This window comes from Drosophila serrata, unplaced genomic scaffold, assembly GCF_035046125.1.
Source record: "Drosophila serrata isolate PLE 108 unplaced genomic scaffold, ASM3504612v1 contig_241, whole genome shotgun sequence".
Taxonomy (NCBI): Eukaryota; Metazoa; Arthropoda; class Insecta; order Diptera; family Drosophilidae; genus Drosophila; species Drosophila serrata.
The window spans coordinates 2,211,094-2,237,093 of NW_028257139.1; the positions used below are offsets into that span (position 1 = coordinate 2,211,094).

The following is a 26,000-nucleotide window of genomic DNA, read 5'->3' on the forward strand; positions in this document are numbered from 1 at the left end:
TGCATTCTTTCAGTGTAACAGAAGAGCAATAAATGCTAATTGACAGCTGCTCAATTCAGGAAAATTATGGTGGAAAAGTGGATAATGGGAATGCAAAAATTGATTGTCTTTCCGGTGAAAGTCCTGCAGGAATTCCAGTTCCCTTTAAGCCGTTGGCTGAAAGGCCAGAACCATTAATCAAGGCGGTCTAAAGAAATAGGTAAACAGGGCATTAAATCAGGCTTCCTCCATTGACTCGATTCCGGGACAAATGAGCACCAAAGCCTCGAAAATAGGCAAATTAGACGTAAACAACTCTTTTCCCCATCCGTTCCCTGACGAAAGCCCACAGTCATCGATGGCTCTCCTAGTCTAGTGAATCCTAATCGCAAAGGACACGTTTCGAAGCTTAAGACATTTTTGTATTGAAAGGTTTGACTTCCTGCCGAGATGGTATACCTTTTTTGCTAGAGTGTCTGGTGTCTGGTAATCCTCTGATATGTATGTGAGTCCTTAAGGAAGCACATTTAAGGCTTAAGTTGGCAAAGTGGTGACTTGCGGAAGGGATAAGTAGGTTTTTTTGTTTTTTAAGGGAACTTGACTACTTTATTCCAATTAAACTATACTGAAAATCGTTTCTGTGGAAATTTTCCCTTTGAAAGAAAAGTGATGTCTTAACTTTAAGGGAACTTACCAAGTAAAACTAAACTAACTTCACAACGGAGAACACAAAATCGTTGGGAAAATGCAAACATAAATTTATCTATAGCGAAGGAGGGAAGCTTGTGCAGCTGCATCTTTGGCAGATACATATCGCATGTATCTGGGCACACGCTTCTTGTATCTGAGCTTCTAGTCAACATCAGGCTGACGCTGGGGCCACCCACCCGACCCCCTCAAGCCAAACAAAGGCCACAACAACAAGTGCAACAAAAGCAATATGAGCACGGGTTTCTCGCCTGCTGCCCACATAGAAAGTTCGCTCCTGGAACAAAAGGACCTGCTTATCAAAGCGGAAAAAGAGTTGGGGCGCAGAAGGGCTTGGAAAATGGGAAGGGGGGAAGGAAAACCGGGGAGGGGCGATGGTTCTGTTAGCGAGAGTTAGAAGAAGTGGCGAAACGAGCGCCACATAAAGGCCAAAGGAGGAAAGCAAGTTACTGTGTCAGTGACTTTTATAAATAGCGCGAACAAAGACTGACTCGTGGCACGTGTGTGTGTGGGAATGGAGCGGCGGTTGGGGATGTGCACCGCATATAGATATAGATATTCATTCAGTTCTGGCCAAAAACCCAAGCAAGAATGGGGCTATGTGTGTTAGCGTGTCACCGAATGGAACCCAATGTCAATATCTGTGGAAAATCTTCGCGACTTCAAGTCGCAAAATGGTGTCAAAATTCTAACATAGTTCAGTGGATACGCTTAAAGATACCACAAAATCACTGCCTATAAATATAAGCTAACATATTCTATTTAATTTTGGTTAAATTTACATTATCTTAGCTTAGTAACTTTCCATGTAACAAGAGGGAAGTACCATCCATGCAAATAATTTGCTAATTGAGAACAGAGCAGTTTAGTTTTAGAAAATTACATGGCATAATTGCCCTAAAATATGTATATTAATTCTTATGGAACTTCTTAACTGCAACAACCTATAAATTCCTAGTTGGCCGCAAAATATTTCGCCTTTTCCCCCCGTCATTATAGTAATTTGAGGCCAGAAAGGTCCTTCCCCCTTTCCCACGAAATGCTTGGTAAGGGGGGGAAGCCACGTAACATGCAAACAGCATTTAAAACTTGTCTCCAAAAACTTCCGGACACCCGCACAAAAACCCCGGCCAGAAAACTTTTGTTGTCATTTCAACAAAAATGGCGACATTCCCTGCAAGTTGCAGCCCCCAGGGGATGCTACTTACAACAGCCAGAGCAAAAGGAATTAAACTTTTATGACTGCCCCCAAGAAGAAGTCACTACATACATATAAATGCACTGAAAATAAAAGGAAAAGGAATAAAAGGAAAAGAGGGTTTAATTGAAGGAAAATCTCATGGATATGAGATATTTTTGATTTAGCTAGAATTTTAAAGCTTTATTAAATGTGTTTTCTTACCATATAGTATATATATACGTATATATAAGACCTTTAACATTTAAAAATTGATTAGGAATTTAGATATAAACTTTTTTGTATTTTAATACAAAAATAATGACAATTTTAGTCAGAAATTTGCATTTCTGACCCTATAAACCATATATATTATTGATCAGTATCAACGGCTGAGATCTTTTTTTGTCCTTCAAAAATGTATTTATTAAAATTTAAAAAATTTTATTAAGCGGAAACTTTATTAAATCTGTCAAAAATTCATTAAATTAAGAACATTTTCAAACCTTAAACTCATTATATAGATTTGTTAACTTCAAAAAAACTAAACAAAGCTTTCCGAATCGAAATTAATGTATTTTTGGCTATGATTATATGAATTAAACTACAAAGGTAAAGAAACCTTGGCTTTCCTTAGTTAACATATATTTTCACTTTTGAAAGATGTATATATATATGCTAATGTTAATGCTATTAAAAATGTATTAAGGTATAAGGGAAACATTACATTTTTGTTGCGAAATTGTCTTTTTTTTTCTGTTATCTTCCATCAAGTTTAAACAAAACTCTAGAATACAAGTTCAATAGTTTTTCTCCTATAAAAAATCATAATGTTTTCTGTGTTTTTTCTAATAATAGAATCTTAAACAAACTTTATTAACAACTTTAATGTCACTAGTCATTAGACATTAGTCTCTATAAATTCTTGAAATATCATAAACGTAAACTCATTAAAATTATACTTATACTATATTCCCGCATTTATTTTCTCTGTTGTTTCAAATTCCAGACAGACACAATTTTAGCTGTGAGGGGGACCCGCCCACAAATGTCTTGCCTTAAAAAACTTGTACAATAGTTTTTGCTTGCCTGCTCGGCAAGAAGTTTTGCTCCGCATAATTTCAGCAAATGTAAATATTTTGTAGGAGCGAGCATACAAATATGTGTTTGTCGGAAAACTAATGCGCCTTTCGGGGCCCCGCAGTCGTCGGGCTTGTTAATAAGTTGAACATGTTTTAATTTACATGCTCACGCTTTTTGCGCCCAACTGCTGAGCTTTAGCCATTTATTTTCAACCGACAAATCACAACTTGGATGTCAACTTTTTGGGGAGAGTCGTCCTTTGCCGCTGGGAGTTTTGCCGTCATTCGGAGCGGTGTCAACAGTTTTGTGTGTGTTATTTTGACTGGCATAAATTTAATCATATTTGTGGCATGTGGCAAATGTGCGCCTTGCCCCTGCCTCCTCTTTGCCAGCTAATAGCCGACATTTTCCTTGGAAAATGTTACGAAATTCTGGCAGTGTGTCTAACTGGAACTAAAGTGATTGACACTGTTGAGCCAGTGCTCTCGTAAAGAGTTCCCTCATTAAGTCCAAGATAAAAGGATTAGGTATAACTTACTCGGAGTGATTTCCGGCGAGAGTTAAATTATTCAAAACAAAATGGAATTATGCAAAATATAGTGCCTTGCAGTGGGTTTAAAATTTCACTCTTTGCCAGAGGAAATAATTAAAAATAAAAATATTTTTGTTATATTTTTATTATGCAATACTAAATTCCAATTAAACTGCATATTAATATAAACCACAGTGTGGGAAAACAAATGGTCTGCATGGAATTATATTTCTTTGTTGATTTATATAAAATAATTTGGTGTATATTTATTATTTCTAAATAAACATGAACCACGAATTATAATTATATAAATAGATATTAAAATGTCAATAAAACCGGAGCTCCCGCTGAATTTATACAATATTTTTCATGAATATTTAGAATACATCATAAAGTTTTTTTTCCAAGTCCAAAGTTTAGTTGACAAACCACTCGAGTATGTAGAGCAATTTGTTGATAATAAAGTTGCTGCTATTGAAATTCATTTTCAAGCATGCTCGCACAACATTCTATTGCTTGTTTTATGGCACACACTTTCACACCCGCAACAAAACCAAATAAACAAAAAAAGGGGGAAAAAAGAGTGTAGCAAACTAACAGCAGGAGAGTGGAAAAACCGAGTTCGGAAAAACAGCCTTCAGGCAACCAAAACTAGGTGAAATCAATATCCTCAACTCATTTTGCTTGGCCTCCTGGCAGCCGCATTGTCGTCGTAGCCCCCAGACTCTTAGACTTTTCTCCCCTTGTGCTGCAAAAAAAAAAAAAAAAGAAATAGAAGAAAAACCCTTTCATTTCCTGCCCGCCAAACAATGCTACTTGTGTTCGATAAAAGATGCTGCTACAGAAAAAAAGAACGAAAAATAGAAAATCTAGTTCATTTCGTTTTATGGCAGTTGGTAGCAAAATTTCATTTCGTTGAGCTTCAAGTTTAGTGTCGCCCTTTGTTACATTTCAAGTATATGTTGAAAAGCAGAGGAACTCTGGTCAAAAATCTTGAATTGAAAATGGGTTTATTTATGTTCTAAAAGAAAGGGTTATAGTGTTACTCCTTCTTTAATAAATTGTATATAAATATATTAATTAGTTAATAAGAAACTTAAGCACTTTGCTACCAAATGATATAAATATAAGGCTTCCTAGCACAAACTTCATTAAAACTATTTCTCTTTTAAAAATTGAAAGACTTCCTTTTATTTATTTTCTTTAACCTTTTTTGTGCTTCTCTTTTTATTTTCAGCTTTTTATCGATTTAATAAATTGCTCGGTCGCTGGGAAGGCGTGTGTATGTCTTCGGTTTAAGGTTCATTGGGACCAGTGTTTGGAAAAATGTTTCGTCGGTCCGTCGGAGTTATCCAGGTGACACAGTTACGGTCACGTAAGTTTTTCGTTTTCTATCATTATTTTTTTCGACATTTTGCACTTTATGGCCCAGGCTGCTGGTTCCTTCCAACTCCTAAATGGAACCTCTGTCCCTGTCCACCATGTTTTCAGGTGTAGAGTGCATTTTTAGTTTCGTAGTTTATTACATTCGCTTAAGTTTTACTTTTTCCTCTCCTCTCTCTTTTTTATGCTTTTCGATTTGGCGAAAACTTTTCAGCTGCGAACAAATGAATGGGAACTAGTTGGAAATATTTTTCGATATTTTCTGTATTTTTCATAACTCCTCCTGTAGTTAAACTGTTTGGGGGGCTTAAGTGATGTCGGAGAATTAACACAAACATGTTTTGGGGGTTTTTCGAAAATGGACCACACCGAGTTGTAAAGTGAATTGAATAATTCAGTGAGCAGACAAGATATAAATGGGGATTTCTGGTTATGTTGTGTGGGCAACCGGAGGCGGAAAAAATATGTTTGCCCGAAAGTCAATTGGTTCAAATACCAATTAAAGTTCCTGCGGTCAGTTGGGGAAACTTGATTTTCCACTTAGTATTTGTCTCAAATTGCATGAGTGAGTAGGCAAATGTACTTGTGAATGCAAAAAGTCATTCAAACTTAAAGTTTGCTCGAAGGCAACTTTTCCACAATTTGTGCTAGCAAGAAAGTTTTCGAAACTAGTTCCAAGGCAAGTTGAAAATGTTAAGGCTTAAATTCGAATTGAAAATGGTATAGAGGAGAAGCTAGCAATTCATTCCTAAATGAGCCATCTAATCTCGAGCTAGCGGGGAGGCCCGATAATGTTAATAAACTCAACCGACTTAATATATTGCACGTACTTGGAGAATATATTAGATGGAACCGCAGGAAACAAAGCAAAATGTCAAAAAGCAACCGAGAGATGAAATTATGATTTCGTCATGCAAAATGCGGCTAAACACTCATAAATAAATACACACACACACACACCACACCCATAAGGGGTCGTAAAAGAAATATGAATGCGTCGGCGGGAGAGGAAAAGTATGAAGTTATCACGTGACTCCTTACGCACATTGCACGCCATAAATTACAAAGTACTTTGCCCGCCAAAACTCAATTTACATCATGTACACAAAACACACTCACCAAGGAGGACACTTTTACACTGAGAAAAAAATATTTGTATTGTTATATTTATAATATGAAACAGGGTAGACGACCTTCCAGGGGGTATCTTAACTTTTGGTTAAATATTTATTACATTTTTACAGATATAATATGAATAGGAAACCCCACGGAACAATTATTTATGTGTAATCTATAAATTAATGAATTTTACCTTTGTATTCATACTATTTTCATAATACAAAGTCTAACAAACTTTTCTCAATTCTTGTTTTACAAATAAGCAACTTAACAAGTTCACTTTCTCCAGGTATGTTTTAAATCCTCCTCTGTTAAGCCTTATTAATTTTGTTCAACGATATGTTATACAAATAGAAAATTTAATGGGAACATTTCTCAGTGTTTCACCATTTTTTTTCTCTCTGCATATACGCACACAAATGCCCTTTGCCTTCGCGCTGATAAGCCCAAAGTGAATGAGAAAAATGCCAAGAAGAAAATGCTACAGGAAAATACTCGGGAATGGCAACACAGGCAGGCAAGTGTGAAGGAAAAATTGTTGCATTAAATTAGGCGCACAGAGCAGCCAGCGGAGAGTGGAAAACTTTACGATGCGTCACTTGGCCCATGCCACACTTAAATGCCGATAAATCATTAAAAGAAAAATAAAAAAAGGGAGTGCGCCGAGAAGACGAACCGAAACGAGTCAAATGCAAATGGAAAATGTTGCTTTTGCTGCCAACTTTGCTTGGATTTTTTTCTTTTGCAAGGCTTTCTTGCTGAACTTTTATAACCCACAAAATACGATTTTTATTGCCTTTGCCCCTGTGGCATCGTCTGGCACTTCATAAAAATGTAAAATATTATGATGCCTCCGGACACGTTCATCCAAAACGCATTGTGTGAGATCCTCTTGAATTTTTCCCCCTTCTCAAAAATGTCCTATTACAAAAAAAATCCAAGCGTAAATGGCAATTTCTTTCGAAATGTCATCGAAAATGTTACGGGCAGGAATCATTTGCCTTTTGGGTTTTCTTTAACGATGCACTTATTCCAACACCTGTTACCTTTAGCCACTTGGGTTGCCATTTGCAAGCTAGTTAAGTACATGTACCGGTTTAATGTAAACCAACTTTGCACACACGCACACGGGGCGTATACGTAATAAATTGAACCGCAGGCCCGATCGCAAAACGAGTTGGGATCTGGAGCAGGCAAGGATTCAGAATCAGTTTCAGAAACAGACTCCGGCCACTTAATCTTAATGCATTCTACCGCTTAACCCATGCATCAGCTTAACTCTGGCTTAAGCCAGCCAGAGCTCTGCATTTTGCATACGAGTGCACAGGTGAGAGTGCATTTTAACGAAACCAATATGCGGCAGACACCTGACTTTTGCACAAAGAAGAATTGCGGGTGAAATGAAAGTAGTGCACAGGGGAAAGATAAGCATATCACAGTCATAAAGTCATACATTTTGCGCTATTTTTCTAATGTCTGTATAAGTTTATATATTTAATTGCAACAAAGTTTATTGTGTTCTATACTCTAAAGTCAAGAAGTGATAAATCTTCCTTTGAAAACTCTATAAAAAATAATAATACATTATACTTAGCTCTAAAAATGTATTAATTAACACCCTAAACATACTATGCTATATGTTTTAAAGGGAATTTTCCCTCAGTGTGGAACTGTTAGCGGTAGATAAGGTTGGTTCGGGTGTGGAAAAAAGTGTCTGGTCCAGAAGGGGCGCCTCGCTGTGGCTCCTTCTCCTGGTCCTGAATGTTGTTGCAAATTGAAATATGCAATTTGTCGTGAGAGATTTTGTGTGGCTTTGCCCGCTGACTTCGACTGCAGCTCCTGCTGTGCTTGCTTGGTCCTTGGTCCGCTTTTCCGGTCCTTTTGCTCTTATTTTTCCATTCCCTTTTCAATTTCAACGTATTATCGGTTAACAACATTATGTCAGCGTTCAGGCGTAAAACTGCTTAAGAAAATTGCAATGAACGGGGGGTGGGGAGGGTATTGAAAAAGGGCGAAATAAAAAATGGCGAATAGAAATTGGTTCCAAGTCGTTTTGAAATCGAAGCAAGTGCTTCGCCACCTTATCAGTTTTCCTTTTTCTCATTTTCCCAACGACCCAGTGCAATTTATGGTGATCAAGGGAGGGGGCAAGCGAGGAAAAGCTGCCACATAATTGCGTTCCAGTTACATTTTGTGCACATTTTCCATGCACTGTGAAAAAGGGAACATTTCTACCTACAACTAGAATATTTCTTCCTAACGCAAAAATGTTGCCATTGACTAAAAGCATTTATAAAGTGCTTAAACAATTAATACACACCTTGAAGTAAGTGGAATAATCTGAAATTTTTCTAAAACTTCATCTTAGATTGAACAATTTTATTTTATTCTGCGTGTAAGCGTTTACTTTTCTGCATTCGTGTGCTGCATCGTAAATGTGTCATACATTGTGCCACGGGACAACGGGGCGTATGCATAATGTGAACTATTTACTCTTGGGGGGCTTTCCTTCGATTTTTATGCTGCATTTTTACGACTCCGGTGAACTTTTCTGAGCTTCTGTGTGCCAGCACCAAGGAGTTTGGAGGAGAAGTCCGCACATAATTGATGGCCTGCACATGGCAAGCAAGCTCATCAATAACTAACATGACGTATGTGCTATAAACAAATAAGCAGCAAAAACTCATCCATTTTCGGCATCATCAATATCCGCTAGATATGGCGAAAAATTGTCAAAATATTAATGGCCATCAAGTAGTTCTCCTCATGTTGTAGCAAATTTATGTCTATTGCTACAACTATTCGAAAGCGTGTCTATTCCCTTACTGTTTGCTTGCTTTTTTTCTCTTCCCGGCCTCTTTGATTGATAAATTTACTTTTACGGCTGCCATTCAGCCGCTTGTGTTCTTCTTCCATACACACACACACACACACACACACACACATATAGTGAGTGTGTGTGCTGGCCATTTTCCGTTATGGCTTCGTTAGTAAATTATGGCCACTTCCGTTTTTGCTGTCTAATAAACTGAGCCGTCATATGTTTGTGCGTAAGTGTGTGTTGTGTGCTATGGCTTACTTACGGCATTCCCGCCAGACTTCACTTTTGTTTGGCCACCGAAAAACAAATTGACGTAAGTCGTGTGTAATTTATAATGAAATATTATATTCGCTCGTTTGGCAGTTAGGCAGTCAAGTGTACTGAAGGTAATAAATGACAATGTGTGGTGTGATATCCTCTACTCTTCGTGGAAATGTAAGAAAGAGAGAATGAACTTCTAGTGGATGGTATTTTCGTAGGCAATTTAATCTGTGTCTTCCAGGAATCAAGAAGTGGAATCTGCAGATTAGATTTGACAGTTGATTCTGATTATCCAATCGATTAGGTCTATTTACAGCTGATTCTTGGAAATGAACAAGCTGCGGGTTTTACCCAGGAAATCTATTTGCAACTTTTGAGAAAAGTTAACGAGGTCAGACAAGGTATCAAGGAGATTAATTAAGAGAAAGGTTAAGTCAATGGTAAGCACGTTTAAAAATAGGAGCTTAAATATAATGAAATATTTGATACCTATAATCAAATTAAAGAGAGATTAGAAATTGAGTTCCGGCCTTTTAGATTTCATTATATTTTTGCTAATAAAAATCGGTCTCCGTACGTTTACTTATATATAATCTTCTGTTTTCAAAGTAATTTCTAAAGTTCCTAAGAAAAAAATCCCCATATTTACTAACTCCAACTTTTATTGAATTTTTCCCCTACACAAAATGCAAATCCCTGCCATGATTACCCGCCAAACTATCAAACTGCAATTTTGTTTGCACTAAAACCCAGATTAGTTTTGCGTGCAGTTCGTAATGCAAAGCGGGCAGGAAATCTTAGGAATTTTTCCTTTGTGTTACACATATTAAGCAATACCCGAAAAGTGCATAAGTCAACTGTTCATTTATCCGGCCGTTGCGGCTCCTGCAGCTTTTTGTGTGTTTGTAAACATGCCGCTACAAATCCATGCCCCACGGTGGGGCATGTGTCTAATGCACTGCTAGCATGCAAAATGGCAGTCAGTATAACGCCCTGTAATTAGACTATGACACGCTAAGTGCACAAACACAACTAAAGGACTAAAGAAAAGAAAAGAAAAAAAAAAACAAGGAACCAAAAAACCCGGGAAACAGGAAGGAAATGTCTTTGGGGGGAAATGCTTCAAGTCCATGCAATGAAAGTTACTTTTCCGCCTTTCTTTCGACGGACTTTTGTGCCATTTGCAAGTTTCTATTTGTTTTAGTTTGGCACATTTTCTATTTCAATTTGCGGCGCCCGGAAAACTACGGTAATCGGTCGATAAAGATAGGAGCCAGCAAGGAGCAGGCCTTTAACATATATATTCTTTACTCTTTAGGCGTTCTTGTGTGTCTTTAAATATCCCTATTAAGCTTGTATTATTTATCCAAAAAACACAATTACCTACAAATCTATTTAGAGTTCACTTTCCAGAGCTTGCACTGTAAATTCCTTCCGGAAAATCCAGAAGAACTTGTCAACTGTCAAGTTGAAACCCCAAAAAACGGGGAAGCGCATGGAGCTAATTATGAACTTTGACTTATCAATTTCTTGGAAAATGACCGCACACACTAAGAACGGTCACATTCTGTTGGTCACATTTAATGCGCAATTTAAATTCAATGCCTTGGATCCATTTGCTTTGGGTTTTCCAGCTTCATTTTTATTTTTTCTATACGTAGAGAACACTTTCGAGGGTCAAGTGGCCATTGAAAAGGTGAATTCTGTTCGACCATTTTACCGAGATGTGACAAATTTTTGATGCATATTTTATGCCTTTGCTGTGAGTGTCCAAAGGACCTTCCACATGTGTGTGTGTGTGTTTTTTTGGTCCTGTTTGCCAGTGCTTGTGTTGGTTTGTGCGTCTGTGTTTGTGCCAGGGTTGATAAAACAAAAATACATATTTTACAAGGTGGCTTTTTGGGTGGCAACAGAGACCGGTCTCGGTCGGAGTTAAAAATAAGGCTGGCGCGCTTTAAAAGCGCAATTTTCTGTGTCAATATTGAATATTTAAATTTGCATGAAAAGCGAAATATAAATAAAAACAAGGGTTGGTTTTCGGGCCGAGCCTTCGAACTTGAAGTGCTCTACAAAGTTAATAGAGAGTATAAATAGGTCAGTTTATAAATGTATTGGAAGTTATGTTTGGAGTTTGAATATTTTAAAAGAAAATAAATTGCATAAAACTTTGAGTTGGGTATTTTACTTAATAAGAAACTAAATGTCAGAATTTGGGATAAAAATTCAAAATGGTGTGCCAGAAAACTATTTTTTTGGGTATGAAAATATTCCCGAAAATATGAAAACATGTCAAAAGTACCATCCAACATTGTTTCGTAACAGTAAAAGACAGAGAAAAACTGGGGAAAATGTCACATACACATGCTCACATTTACTCACACTCACAAACGCAAACACAAATGGCGGCCATCAGCAGAGACTTTGCCTTTCATACATATTGTAGATTTATTGATAGCGTTCCTCGTACCCAAAACCAACACACACATACACACAACAAATGTGCAGCGCACAAACATACACAGAGAACAAATTTGCCAAGCAAAACTAATTATTTTTAATTGAATTTCTACAAATGCAAACAAAATAAATGAATTCAACACCTTGTATCATATACATAAATAAATATAAATAACTTTTGATAACTCTAAAATTGGTTAAATAAATTCCACAAACAAGTAATTTATAGTTTTATTTTCAGTGTAAAGGCTCACATAAACACACAGACACACACACAATCACCATAAATGCTTTCAGTTAAAGTCAATATGTAGTCAAGCGCTTCGTTTATAACACAAAGTTGACAAAAGTTTCCGACGCCCTTTTTTTCCGCCTGCCAGCCAGCCGCATTTTTTTGTGCCCAGTATTTATGGTCTTCCATCGTCACTCGTAGGTAGTTGTTCCAAAGTTATTGTAGATGCTAGATGTCTGCACACTGGCTGTGTTGGCAAAGCCTAGGAAATTGCAATCGCAGGGAGCAAATACAATCAGCAACACAAAACGCAGACACACAATCCCATCGGAGGAGTGACTGTCTGTCTGTCTGACTGTCTCGGCGTTGGAGTAACGCAAAATGAGCGATTTGATGTATGTATGAGTTGGGGGCCATATGTCCTGGGATGTCCTGGGATGATGGGGATTCCCTCTCCCGATGGAAATCGATTTGTGGAAGCTCGTTTAAGCCCTGATTGCAGGCTGAATGGATGCAAAGATGGTTACTTATTACTAATTGAAAATTGAGTGGATGGTTTTTGTCCAAGAAAAAGGTTGCAATTATCTTCTAGGAAATGGGAATTGTAATTAACAAATTAAAGAATTAATGCACTTTGTTTTATAATTACTGAAAATGTATTTACATTGTTTTGCTTTAGCTATTTTGTTCTTCTTGTTGTTTATTAATCTTCACTTTAAAAACTTACGTTTTTGTAGCATGGTAATTATTTTTTTAAATTTCATCTTAGATTTGTTCAATTGAATATTATAAACATTTAGGAAGATAATGGTTTCTTTCTTAAGTGATTTAAGGCTTCTAAATTTATTTAAAAATGAAAAATAGTTTATGTTAAATTCAATTTCAATAACTTTTCTTTATTTAATTTGCGATAAAAATATTTATAAGAACACACTTTTTTACACAAAAACTAGTACGTTTAAGTTTGAAAAGTCCCGTTTCCTTAAGAATTTCTAACATTGACATCTGAAGTCAGAGCTTTAAGACTTCTATGCAAATGCAGATGAAAAACTTTGAAAACTGTGACACTAAATGGTATGCAGGAGCAGGGGAAATAATAAATGTAATTTCGAAATTTTCCGTTTCCTACTCCCTCGTTGCGTTTGGCAATTGTGTCTGGCAAAAGAAAATGAGCAAAAGTAACATCATTCTGGTCTCTGTCTGTCTGAATTTTTGCCACATTCCCCTCGACAATCTCATCCAACTGCAATATCTGCTGAGGAAAAGTTTACGGGGAGCAGACAAAGTAAAAAGTTTACTTGTTTTTTCCTTCCTTTTTCGCTGAACTCTCTCCTTCTTTTTTTTGGTGTTAATTTGACTACTATATAAAAATATGTACACGTAGGAACAGTGCTAACGTGCATCTATATTTAGCCATTTTCTGTACATAACTCTTGCACGGTATTGCAAAAGAAACAAGAGAAAAAAGAGCTCAAAAGAAAACTTCATTTCCGTGTGTGACCAGGATCACGCGCCAAGCGGCTCTCGCTTCGATTTCCGCTTCCGCTTTTCCGGACCGTCTGACTTGGGGGCGCCTTTTGCGAGACGAAAGCGGCACCCATTCGGCACACATCAATTCAACCCGTCCCCCAACCTCATTAATAATGAATGTATTTTCAATGGGTCCGGGTTTCCCTATACGATTGGTTTAGGGGATAATGGAATGGCATTGCCACAGTCAAACCGAAATTGACGCACTGAGAAAAGGAATTATAATAATAAATAACATAGTAAATATATAAACTATATTTAGTTTACTTAAATCGTATTCAATTTATAATATCTGACACTTTAACAGAATTTAAAAAAATCTATTTCCTGCACTCTTCTCTGATTTGCCAAATCCCTGACACATACCCATTTTTGATCGAAATTGATTGCCCAAAAAACCCATACTCATACTTCAGCCCATATCAATTTCAAGAGGCCACTTTTGCTGGCATACACAGTGCACACGATAAATATTTGTTTATTTTCTGGCTCACGCAATCAAACAACTTTTCGGCAAAATTCGATTGGCTTATTGAATTCAAGCGAAACCATAGACACAAAGGAAAAATTTCATTACGAATTCAACTACAATGCTGCCATGGATTTATGAAAAGTATAGATGCAATTGCCCTGCGAACGCGGGCTTTTGTGTGGGGCGGTCTTAGGGCGAACTTTATGGGAAAAGGTCAAGGAAGTCATTGGCATACATATATCAATTGGCCAATGGGCAGCAAAGCCTCCTCGTAATGCGCCATTAAGTGAGGCTTGAAGAAGTTAATCACATGGAAATACTGGAGATTAGAAATTATGACATTAATTTTTCACCAAGCCACGGATACGGAACACAGGATGGAGGTCCATTTCTCATTGGGCAAACAAAAGTCAGTTAAGCACAAAATATGGCCAACATTCAAACAGCTGATAAACTTGGAATCTACACACGAACGAGCAAAGCCAGATGAGGGTTCGGAAGAACTGAAGGGCGGAGCGATTTCGGAGGGGGTGGGAATAAAAAGCCCAATGGACTTTTGCCTTGAAAAGCGGCAAATCATGCTTAATGTGGCATTTGTATGTTTATTTTTTTATTTTTATACACTTTTCCCTCTGAGCATTTCCTTTGCGTTGCCGCAGCGAGAACAAGTTCGGGACTTAAAAGAAAATGCCAGCGGACAGAGCAACAACAATAATACCATAAAAAAGGCAGCAAATAAAATAAAATGAGACGAGATGAGATGAGAAAGTGGCCAAAATGAAGCGCAGGACGTAGGACGCAGGGCACAGGACGATGGCAAGGAGAAAATAAAAACCACAGAGGCGAGAAAGGACTTCACTAAGCAGCAGCCCAAAGAGAGCGAGGCAAGTTAAGATGATATAAATTTTATTGTCATGTCCAAGTAGATTAAACTAGCTGCATATCCGTCCGAGACCAGAGACCAAATCCCTGAATTCCGGCTCCTCGAATCCCGTAAACGGAGCTCAAAAAAGTAGACTACAAAAAAGGCACAAGAGATTTATTTGTGTGCGCCAGTATGCGTGTGTGTTTCATAGGGATAATAAAAGTATATTTTCCACTTCTCTAGCAGCATATTCATACACATTCGGACATTGAGTGAGCCTCTGGTGTTGGCCACAAAAAGAGAGTCAAAAAATGTTTCATTATTTTGTCATTGAGGCCTGAGAGAATCTTTAAGTTTGAAATTTTTGATTGCTTAAATATAGCGGCAGGGAATGTATAAATGAAATATTTCCAAAATTAAAAGATATAAATGCTACCCTGCCATTTATTTGATTTATACCTTGTCATATCTATCAAAAGGTAAAAAGAGCTATGCACCTTACCCATGACTGTTAATAAATGATTGTTAAAAATACAGGAAACCTTGAATTTTATCTAGGGTTTTCTTGGCCAGTCACTTCGACCAGATCCGACGCAAATAAATAATGATTTATGCATCTAGGTGCCCTTTCTGACAGTTGGGAAAACCCAGGACGGGCCCGGTGCCCTCAGCTCATTAAGTTAAACTGTCAAAAATTTACATATTCTTCGGTGTGTTTTTTGCTCCCTTTTTTTCCCCGTTTTAAAAGATTTATTACGGGATGCTCAAGGACACAGATTGGCTGCGGTTGTTATCCCTCCTGTAAGTATGTCCTTATCCTTGGGCTTTTGCTGCTGATGCTACTTCTGCTGCTATTGAGCAGAAGAAAAAAGTTTCCCTGTGTTTTCAGGGATTGCTTATCCAATTATCAAAACCAGACATTTAATTTTCCCTTTCACTGGTGCTTGTCCCCGACAAATTGCTCGTTCAATTAGCCGCCCTTGAAGATGAGCATTGCACTCGAAATACGTATACAATTTCCAATTCAATTTACGGCGGCGTCTCAAGTTTCTGGCCCAAACAATTTATCATAATTTCCTTCTCCCAGGGAAAATAAATATCAAAAGAAAAAAAGAATTGAAAACTCTTGCAACTCAGCAAAGTTGGCACGCCTTCCTCGGCTGTGACCTTTCCTGCCATCTGCCGTCGAAGACAAATTGCAGGTAAAATGTAAATTCCTTCATACTTGAGCGAATCTTTATATAGGTATTTACTTTCTTCATTTTTCATGAGCAGACAAGGCGACATTTTCGTTATCAGCAAACCGAGAAATAAAATGTGCCATTGTTATAACAACGGAAAACTCATCTAATTGGACACTCCTCATGCTAAGGACCTTGGACATTGAAAATGTTCTTGGAAAATGCTTAGAAACTGCGTCAGATTCCAAATGGGCTTTGAGCAAAAGTTATTTCATTTTAAATAGAAAACTATAGTTAAGTACATTTATAATAGTTATAGTTGTGATAAAGCATCAAAGATTTATTTAATTTTCATATTGTTAGGGTAAGAATATTACGTATACGCCCTGTTGGGGGTGAAAGAAAATATATTAAGTATACGCCCTGTGAAACAGCAAGTTAATTAAAAACCAGTGGCAAAATCAAGGCAACTGTCTCCCAGAATGATGGACGACTGTCTAACTGACTGACAGCCTGAAAGGCAGTCGCTTTGCGGCGGCAAACTCCATTGCCACCGAAGAGTACATTAAATGTAGCTCTTAACGCGCTGATAGACAATCAAATTTACTTCGATTCGCAGTGCACTTCAGTTCCACAACTCCTTGGCTGGCAGGTGGCGTCGCGCCCAAGTTTCGAGTTTCCTCAGCTGACTGAGTTTTCCTCAGTTAGCCGGGAAATGACTGCCGCTGATGGCTCCCATTAAGCCGTGCTGAGCGCCCCGGACTCCCGATGGCCACCGTTCCTCTGGGTTTTAATTAAAATGTAATTTACTACCCACCCGAGGGCGGGGGCGGCGGCGTCTACATTTAAGTTCGCTGCTGTCGTTGCATTTCCCAGTGGCCGACTGGAATTGACTGAATGACTGACAGCCACATAGTTGAATGGATCGATAAAGGAACTAAAGTGCTTTAAAATATTATCCAAAAAACTTTGAAATAGAGCAAAGAATAGTTTCAAGAAAAATGCTACTGGGAAATGATACTTATTTCTTAGATATTTATGTTCCTATTAATTATTTAAAAGTTGCATAACAATGGTGATTGTAAAATATCGTTTAATTTATAAACTATATTTTTCAATATCGTTTAATTTATAAACTATATTTTACAGACGAAGATAGCTAACTTCAGAAGGCTACATATTATACCCTTGAAGTTTGCAATTAAATTATAGGATCAAATTGGAAATCAATCATAACTAAGTTTAAAAAACTCGTATTCTTTGAAATGACTTCTTTAAAGCATTACAAGCTTTTGATTTAACTTATATTACCCTGCAAAGTTATAAAAACAAAGCTTTTTTATTATGAACTATCTTAAATATTGAACATACAATTGATAAGTAAATAAAAACCAAATTTCCTAAAATTATTACTATCCGTTTTTTTAAAGATCTACTTTAATGGCTCCTCTGTCTCCCCTTTCAAAATTCAAAAAGCAAATCAGCTGCAGACAAATGTGGCAAATTGTTTCGGATTTTTTTCCCAGACATACTTTTAGGCATAAATTTGGCCACTTTGGACCTTCCATCCAGCTTAGCGTATTTTTTCTTTTTGGGAATTTGAAAAATGCCCAAGCATTTGTCCATTTGCATCTAGCATGGGAAATGAAAAAAAAAAGAGGCACAGAAACTCGAAACCCATGCGAAAATTCAACCAAAAATAAAAAGGAGATTTTTAAAACTTTGCCAAGGCTGACCCTTTTCTGGCATTGGCCTTAGGGATTAACGGAGGGAAGAAAAATTGAGGCGAGTTACTCGCACCCGGTTTTCAGGGCGTCTGCCAATTTATTCAAATGCCTTGCAAAGTGCTAAATAAACAAGACTCAGTCTCTCCCTCCGGCATGGTCGTGTCATTTTTCTTGGTTTTAGCAGAGTGCAAAAAAAATGAAAACAAAAAGACAAAAATTATAGCATACTTATTTGGTGTTGTTGGCGTTAGCAGAAAAAAAAACCCAGTCACTGTCTCCGCCCCGCACACTCACCTTGTATGGGCACATAAATATTTAGATAGAGGCAGTCCTCTGATTGATTCTGTAGATACGGCAGCAATCGCTTCAGATACTCCAGCCTGCCCTTGGGCATCCGCTCCAGGGCCGCCGTCTCATTGTGGATATCCGGCAGTCTTTGTGGGCAAACGGGGCTGAATCTGAAATGAAAAAAAAAAATCGAAAAAGATTTCAGTGCCAAAACTTGTCAAGGGCGAAACTTTCCTTCGAAGGCATTTTGCGTAGGGCTTCTTTTGGCTGTTTCTGTTTAAAAAAGGTTTTCCCAGAAAATAACCGAAAGAAAAAAAAGTTTTTCGGTAAATAGGCTTATTTTTATGCCCGGCCTCGAATGTCGTTATAAATAGATTAATTTGCCAGAATTGCGTAATCTTCGAGGGGGTTTTTTCCGGGGCGGAGTTTAGCCCCGAACGTCAACTTTGTGATTGTCTTTTGGCCATAACAACTTTTTGATTTGAACGCAAAGTTTGCGTTTTAATTTGTTTTCTCGGGGGGAGGAAAAAGACCCCCTATTCCTTGCCTTCTTGCCTCTTTTCGGCCAAGGCTTATTTTCAATGCTGGTAAATTGGTTTTCGATTTGGCTCTTATCGTTCGATTTTCCCTCTTGGCACATCTCTCTTTCTCTCTCTCTCTCTCGATAACTCTGTATGTGTGCACTTGTGCAATTTACTGATTTTCCCCCAATATTCCCACAGACCAGGCCATGCAAATGCCAAGAGCGTTCTCTCTGTGTGTTGGCCTTGCGCTCATTTATGAAACTGATGTGATACACTGGAGAATAATGTTTGAGGTAAGCAATTGCAGTCAGTATATCACAAACCTGTTTGGGTTGCTCCCAAGCAAGCAATTCAGATATTTGAATAATAAATAAATGATAAATTTAGGTTAGAATTATCTGCTAACACTTGAATTTCATCTGAACTCTCATTGCCAATGTATGTTTGACTTTAAACTTGATCTTAGCTAAATCACAAACAAGTCAAATAATTTTCCCAGTGCTCAATGGTAGCCAAACAGTTCGGTTCTAGCAGCTGCTTTGAGCTGGCATTGTTATTATTTGTTTTTAATCTGATCTATGAGTTGGGGAGGAAGGTGACACACAGAGCCTTCCTCCACATTGGATGCACCCTCTGCCAATAGTTTCTAGGGGAAATATTCCGCAGATGAGATGCTGTGTGTTCAAATTTCATGCTGTACCCCGAAATTGATTGGTAGATTTACGGCAATATCCCTGTGAGAGGTTGAAAGGATATCTGCAGCAGGTCACACTAATGAATTAAACCTGATGCGATTTGTGTGTTGGGAAAACCCTTAAATGTCACTTGTCTGGTTCTGGGTCCCGTCATCGAGGTCCTTCCTAATTTACAGTTGACATGCCGGAAGCCCCTTGAAGTTGTGGGCTTAACTCATTAACAGCCACAACTCCTGTTGGCCATCAAATTGTCATAAAGCGAAAATCAATAGCACCATTCAGGGTGCAGAAAGGCTCCTCCTATCAGCCTGGCCATTATGAAGCTTCCTCTTCCAGTCATCCCAAAATGCATTAACATTAATGACATTGCGAAACGAGAATTTATTTTATTTAATTTCCTTAACTTTTTTTCGCTGTTGCCCTTTTATCTTTGTTATTACCGCCGCTGACGTTGCCACTGCCACTGCTGGAGCTGCTTTTTTGTTTTCCATGGCGAGTATATTTAATTTTTGCTTTTTATGGCATTTCAAACGCCTCGCAGAAAATTGGGAATCCGCGGCACTCTGGGAACTGACCCCCAGTGGGTCGCAGTGGCCAGTTTAATGGACGCTTGTGGTGGCCATGCGATTGCCATAATAATCATTAATTTTATGGCAAAACAATAAGGCAGGTAATAAAAGTTTCATTTTCGGGCTTCGTCCTTCTCCCTTATGTCCTTCTTAAATATATATAGATTTTCCTTTTTTTTTAATGTAACGGACATGGTGTCAACCTGGGAACCCTGCGGAATCAGGACCAGCTTGGATGAGCAGAAATATTAAAAATAATGAAAGTGAAAAGTTTTTACGGCACTTGCCGTAGTTGTAGTGCTTGTGCGAGCAGGTAACAAAATCCTCCGAAAGCTCTATCCCCCTCTTTCGAGGTCATAAAAGCCACATTTTGCCTTTTTAATGTTGCTGCTGGGGAAGGGACCCCCCTAGCCATGGCAAACGAATGGGGCGCACTTCTCAAGTGGCAAGCGATCTTGTTTATGCCACTTTGCAACCGCTGAACTTTCCCAGATAAGACTCGGGCGCCATGGATGCTATGCAGGTGGCACAGGTAGCCAGGGGGAACGAGCTGGGCTAATAAAGTGGGGGTGCCGCAATTAAGGTCAGGACGGGTCCTACTTCCACTCCTCCTTCCCCGTCAGCCATCGATAACGCATTTGCAAATGGCCAGGCACTAAAAACTTGATAATTACTTGTAGATTCCACAGACAGCTGTGGAGCAAATAATCATGTCTCCCTGATGGCCAATCTATTTAAGAGCACCTTACTATTTTTACGGGAATAGTATGTGCCAGCAGTTGGGAAAATCCATTCGGAATGGAACTCAGTGTAATATAGCGAAGCTATTTTCATTAACAAATGAATGAGGGTTTTTTGTTAAATATTTCTCTTAGCTTTACCAATTTATTTTAATTTCTCACATCTCTAAAATGTAGACAAAGCAGATAGCATTCAAATGACTTTAAATTTAAATAAACTCAAAATGCTTACGTATTTTGACAACTGAAATTGTTTCAAGTACGAATTCCAATAATGCTCCTTCCTAGAAAATTCTACTTATAATTTATTTTTTCATGCTTTCCTACCGTAAACATTTAAGAGCAACTCCTTTAAGCAGCTTAACTCCAGTGTCCTTTAGTTCCTTGAATATCTACAGTTCGAACGTTCTCAACATATTTGAATTCCAACTAATAACTTATATCAGATTGCATCTCTCAAACACAGTTGGCTTTCAACGCAGATTATTTGCCACAAACAGATATCTGGGAAATGCGTGCAAACAATTTGGGGAATGAAATGACCCTGACCAGACGGAAACTGTTCGGTAGCCAGAGCACGCGGTCAAAAGCAAACAAGGTTATAGCCATTGCCAAAGTCCTCCCATCACCTCGCATCTCGCATATTCCGGAATATACATGCAATTTGGTATTCACAAACAAAACATAAAGCAAAGCTGGCCCAAAACGCTCCAGTTTTGTGTGTACATTTGAGTGGAAGGAAGGAAGGCCAGGCTAATCTGCATGCAGGGAAAAGCGCCTCAGGAGTAGACAGATCTCCGAGGGTCACGGTCTTGTGGCTTCTGTGAGACTTTTGAAGCTGGGGCAGGGAAGGGAAGGGGATGCGCAACGCTTTGTGGTAAATAAATGGTAGCCAGGACAGCAGCCCAGGCCAGAGATCCGCTAGCGCTTTCGGCTTAAATACATCAAACAAAAGCATAATCTTAGCCAAGCAGAAAAGTACACGCATATACATCAAGAGAAATGAATTGCAAAGGTATTTTCAAGTAAACTTAAAATATTATTAATAGTTTAGATAATGAAATATGGAAAACGAAGTGTGTTAAGGGGAAATTTCAATAGTAGTACATTTTTCATTATTTCCCTTATGTCATCCATTTTTTCACAGTGTATACTTCAATGAGGGGATGGCAGGTGACGAGCGTAGGGCACACCGGATCGCATAAAATTATACGCGACATTGCGGCCACGTCAAGTAAAATAGATTAATTTTACCTGTGGCCAACGGGCCAGAAGGTTGTGCTCCGCCTCTCCTCGCACCAACCTCATTTTCCCCAGCTTCATTCCCAAATTAGATTGGCAGGCAACCCAGACAGACAACACACACACCTCATGGCTCACACCTTCCTTGGAAAAATCTCCTTCGGGCGTAAAGCTTTCTTGCCGCAGTCAAATTAAATAAAATCCAATTTAAAATGAATTTTCGCAATTTCATTTAAAACGGGCAACAGTTTGTAGCGCCACGCCGCGTCGAGTCAGTCGGCAATTTATGCGGCTGATGTCCTCGAGAAGGCACCCCGCCCCTCCTTAACCCACCGCCTTGTGGTTACCACTTGCTCTTGAGCCACAAATTGGAATTAACGTTTTTAATGATGGAGCCCAGCTCCTGTTTGCTGGGGCAAACGAGAGCCTCTCCAACTGCTGCACGCACCTTTTACACTAGAAAGGAAAATTTACTAGGGATAACTTTAAAGTTTAAACTCCAAAGGAAAGATCAATAATATATAGGTTTTTAATATATATATTCTGTATCAATTTCATACTAATTTGTATTCCTATATTTTTTATAATATTTACTATATTGTCTAAGAAATATTATTCCAAAGACATTTTCGTTCTGTGTATTGCCAGCTTCCGTTTGTTGAAGCGCGAAAGATGCCTCTCAAACCTGCTGCACGCATATTTCTGAAGGTCTCAGGGTCCCTTCCATTCATTAATGCGCTTTTTTTATTAGGAAAATCGTTAACTTGAGTTTCCCCACTTAGCGTTTTTTTATTTTGCGCCGAGCTTTTACTTTTCTTCTTTATTAAAAACTTTGGCGTCATGCATAAAACTCGTCAGTTTATTGCGATTTTTACACTTCGTTTATGAGCCAGAACCGGGGATTCGAGCAGAACCTGGTCAGGAGAGGTTGGCCACTAATCCGCTTGTTTTTCATAATCCTTACGCCAGAGGCAGGACCAGAGGAAGGCAACGATGTGCAGTTGCGGAACAACGACAACGACAACAACGACATCAAGAGTGCAAAGTGGCTGCCGGCAGAATTTATTTCATTTTTATTAAAGACGATGGCGCCTTTTGTGGGTGGGTGAAAATGCGTGGGTGGGGCTTGGAGGGGAAGGGAAAAAATGGAAGGTGGAAAGGTCGGTGCTCGGTGGTTTGGTGGTGACACGCGTGGCTTGTCAAAGCCATGAACAGCTGCTGCCTTTGGCGGGCTAGGAATATGTGTGGACATAATTTTTTCCTTTTTTTTCCCCCTGCTGAGCTTCCTTTATTTTATTTACTATTTTTTTTCTCTCTGTGGTGGGGAGAAATTATTTTTGCAATGAGGCCCGATGAAAGTTGCGGGAAAACTTGCGGTGGTGAAAAATATGCAGCACACAAAGTTCAGGTTGGTTGTGGCATAAAATTCAGAATCAACTTTAGTTCAAAGGCTGAAATTTGACAGGTGAAAAGTGCGGAGCTAAATGTTAAATAGATTCAACATTAAGTAAATATTTACGCATCCTCCTAAATGGGTTTGGGCTTGGAAAACCCAAAAATTTAAACCAAAATACCACTAAACAATCTACATTTTTTTCGTACCTCGCAACGTGAGATGTATCCATTTCCCGGGGAGGGCAAAATCAGGCTAATGACCTATTGTCTCTACTGTCCATGGACAACTTTATTACGCTGACGTGCTGAAAAATCTCCTGAACATTATTCAAGCCGTTTTATTGGCTCCCTTACCAACTTAACTGACCAAACCCCCCGCTGTCGAGACAGGACGGCCTGACAAATAAAGCCGCTCACCTCGCCGGAAAAGTGAAGATGATGCCGCAGAAAACGACACAACTGTCCGCTTTGGCGACTTGAATTACCCAAAAAATTGGCGGAGGAAATGCGAGAATGCGAGAATCATCGGTCTGCTAGCAGGCCGCAGGTGGTGCTGTTTCTTTGTTAAACTTGAAAAATTATATTTTATTTTCCTGGCCCCGTTGTGCGTTGTACTGATTTCGCGGACCTTTTACATCAGCATTGGGACTTTGAAGTAAAAGGGGGGAAAATTCTGTACAGAGGCGGAAAACTTTGAAAAAGATTTCATGACTGTAAGGGAAATTATATATTTAAATTGTAAGGAACATGTAAATATTAATAATCTATCAGTTTTTAATAAGATGATGACCCCTAAGTGAAATGATTTGTCTGGTCTGTGAGATAAGAACTTATTTCTCTGAAAACTATTACTTTATCATTGCTAAATATTTTTCTAAAATTTTTAAGAATTTTATACAATTACCTACAAGATATATTTGAATTTTAAATACATTTTTGTAGAGATATGCTTTGGGGATCATTTTCTCCCAGTGCAGACCCATTTCGCTCCCCTTTTTTTACAACAATGGTAAACAAGGGAAGCTGGAATATCTCTGGGCATCTTTGTGAATAATGATTTGCCACTTGGGAGCATTTGTAAATTAGATGCTGCTGCCGCTGTGTAGCTGCTGTTGCTTTTCCAGGTTGCTGCTGTCCCGTCGCATCGTTTGCTGCCGGCGACAGCGTAAATATTTAATTTTCGAGATATTTCAGGCGGAAGGCCGCCGACTTAGTTGACCTTTGACTTGTATTTTCCCCACATTTTTTTTCATTTTCATTCGTTATTTTCAGAAGCCATTATCATTATGTCCATTGTTGTTGCGCAAACTGGGCAAAAAGGGTTGTAGCACTTTCCATTATTTTCATTATTTTCAGTTGACTCTCGAGATTTTCGGACCGCCGCCTGCGCACTTGACTCAATAATGAGCCAGTTAATTGAGGTGACAATTGTTGGACAGTCTCGAGAGAGCTCAGTCCTTGACTTATGGCATTTTGATCATTTTATGCACTCAAAACGTGGAAATCAAATTCAACCCTTTTTGAAGGCAGGATGCTTTAACGCTTTTTGAAAGGACGAAGCATTTTGTTTTGGTAAATATAATAAATTATTTGGATGAGGAGGGTTCGTGTAACTCCTGATGGGATTTGCTGGAGACTTTTTCCTGTTCACTTTGGTTGTCATTTTAAGTGGAAAGATTTTGGTTGAGAATAAACCCTAGCTTTCTATAAGATTTTTATATATTCTTATTAGTGTTTTGGTAAAGTTCCTTGCAACAATTTCTTTTAAATCTAATATACATAAGTAAGGCCATTTTGTTGTTATTTTCCAACCGTTTTAGGAAACAATTTCGCTTAATCCCAAGCAAAAATACCCTAATATTAGAAGGTAACTTGACTTACCTGTCCGCCTTTTTCACATTGGACCACATGGCTGCCGAGACGGGCGGCATGAACCGCAGATTCCCAACCGGCGGCGAGGCGTAGGGTATTCCCCGATACGCCTCAACCGGATCCAAGTGCCGGCCATCTAATTGGACAATTACGCCCGATATGGCGCCATTGCGTGCGTGGATAATCCGCGACGTTAGCTGGGCGGGTAATTGATCATGATTCGAGTTTGAATTGAAGTTGGAGTTGCTGCCAGAGGGCCGTCCACTGCGGTTATTGCCACTACTACTGCTGCTGCTGCTGCCACTTCCGCTGCTCGAGGCACCCGAGGAGGACGAACTACTGCTGCTGGTGGATGAGGATGTGGAGCCACCCGCCGATGACGATGATGATGAAGTGAGGGATAATGAGGGCACGGAACTGGATGTGGCGCTGCTGGATCCGATCAACACAAGGCCACCGTTGCTGGTCGATGGCCCCGAGCCAGAGCTGCGCTGTGATGAGCTCAGGTTGCCACTGTTGCTGCTGTAGCTAATTCCCGCTGCAGTGCATCCGGAGAGAGTCAGAGCCAGGACCAGTACCACGACCAGGACTAGCCACGTGTGCGTCCTGGTGGGCGTGACTTTCCGCCGCGTTCGCGTTGCTGCTGATGGCGGGAGGTGGCGATTCAAGTGCAGCAACATAACCATTATTATTATTGGTCACAATGGCCACGTTGTTTTTCGGATAACTTGTGTCCTTGTTTTATATGGGTTTTTTCGCGTTTTTTACTCTTGTTTTATAATTGACCACAAGATAGCTGTTTGTGGCGTGTCCTGCTTTTCGCTTTCTCTTGTTGCGGCAGGAATTTTACCCGTTTATTTGTCCTTTTTTTATTTAACCTTTAAACATCAATCAAGGTTGCTTGTTATTCTTTTGCAAAAAAAAATATATGGCAGTTAAAGTGAACGGGATTCTGGAAAGAAGGAACAAAATTCAATTGCTTTAATTAAAGAATGTCAACACGTCTTAAATATAATATTTATTTAAGAAAGCTTCAAATAAAAATAAATTAGTTTTGTAACACTTCCTTCAGGTACTATAGCTATTTTTATTAACGAATAAACAATATCTTAGAAGACAGAAATTCAAGTTTAAAGTCATAAGTTCTA

General features: G+C 38.8%; 1 protein-coding gene across 1 annotated transcript in view; it reads right to left on the reverse strand.

The window, feature by feature from the left end:
• The window catches only part of Nlg3 (Neuroligin 3), a 74,677-nt gene that overhangs the window by 11,345 nt on the left and 37,332 nt on the right, over positions 1-26,000 (reverse strand). Inside the window, 2 exon segments of the mRNA XM_020958015.2 lie at positions 17,822-17,985; positions 24,862-25,804. Coding sequence (XP_020813674.2) covers positions 17,822-17,985; positions 24,862-25,538 — 841 coding nt within the window. The 5' untranslated portion in view covers positions 25,539-25,804.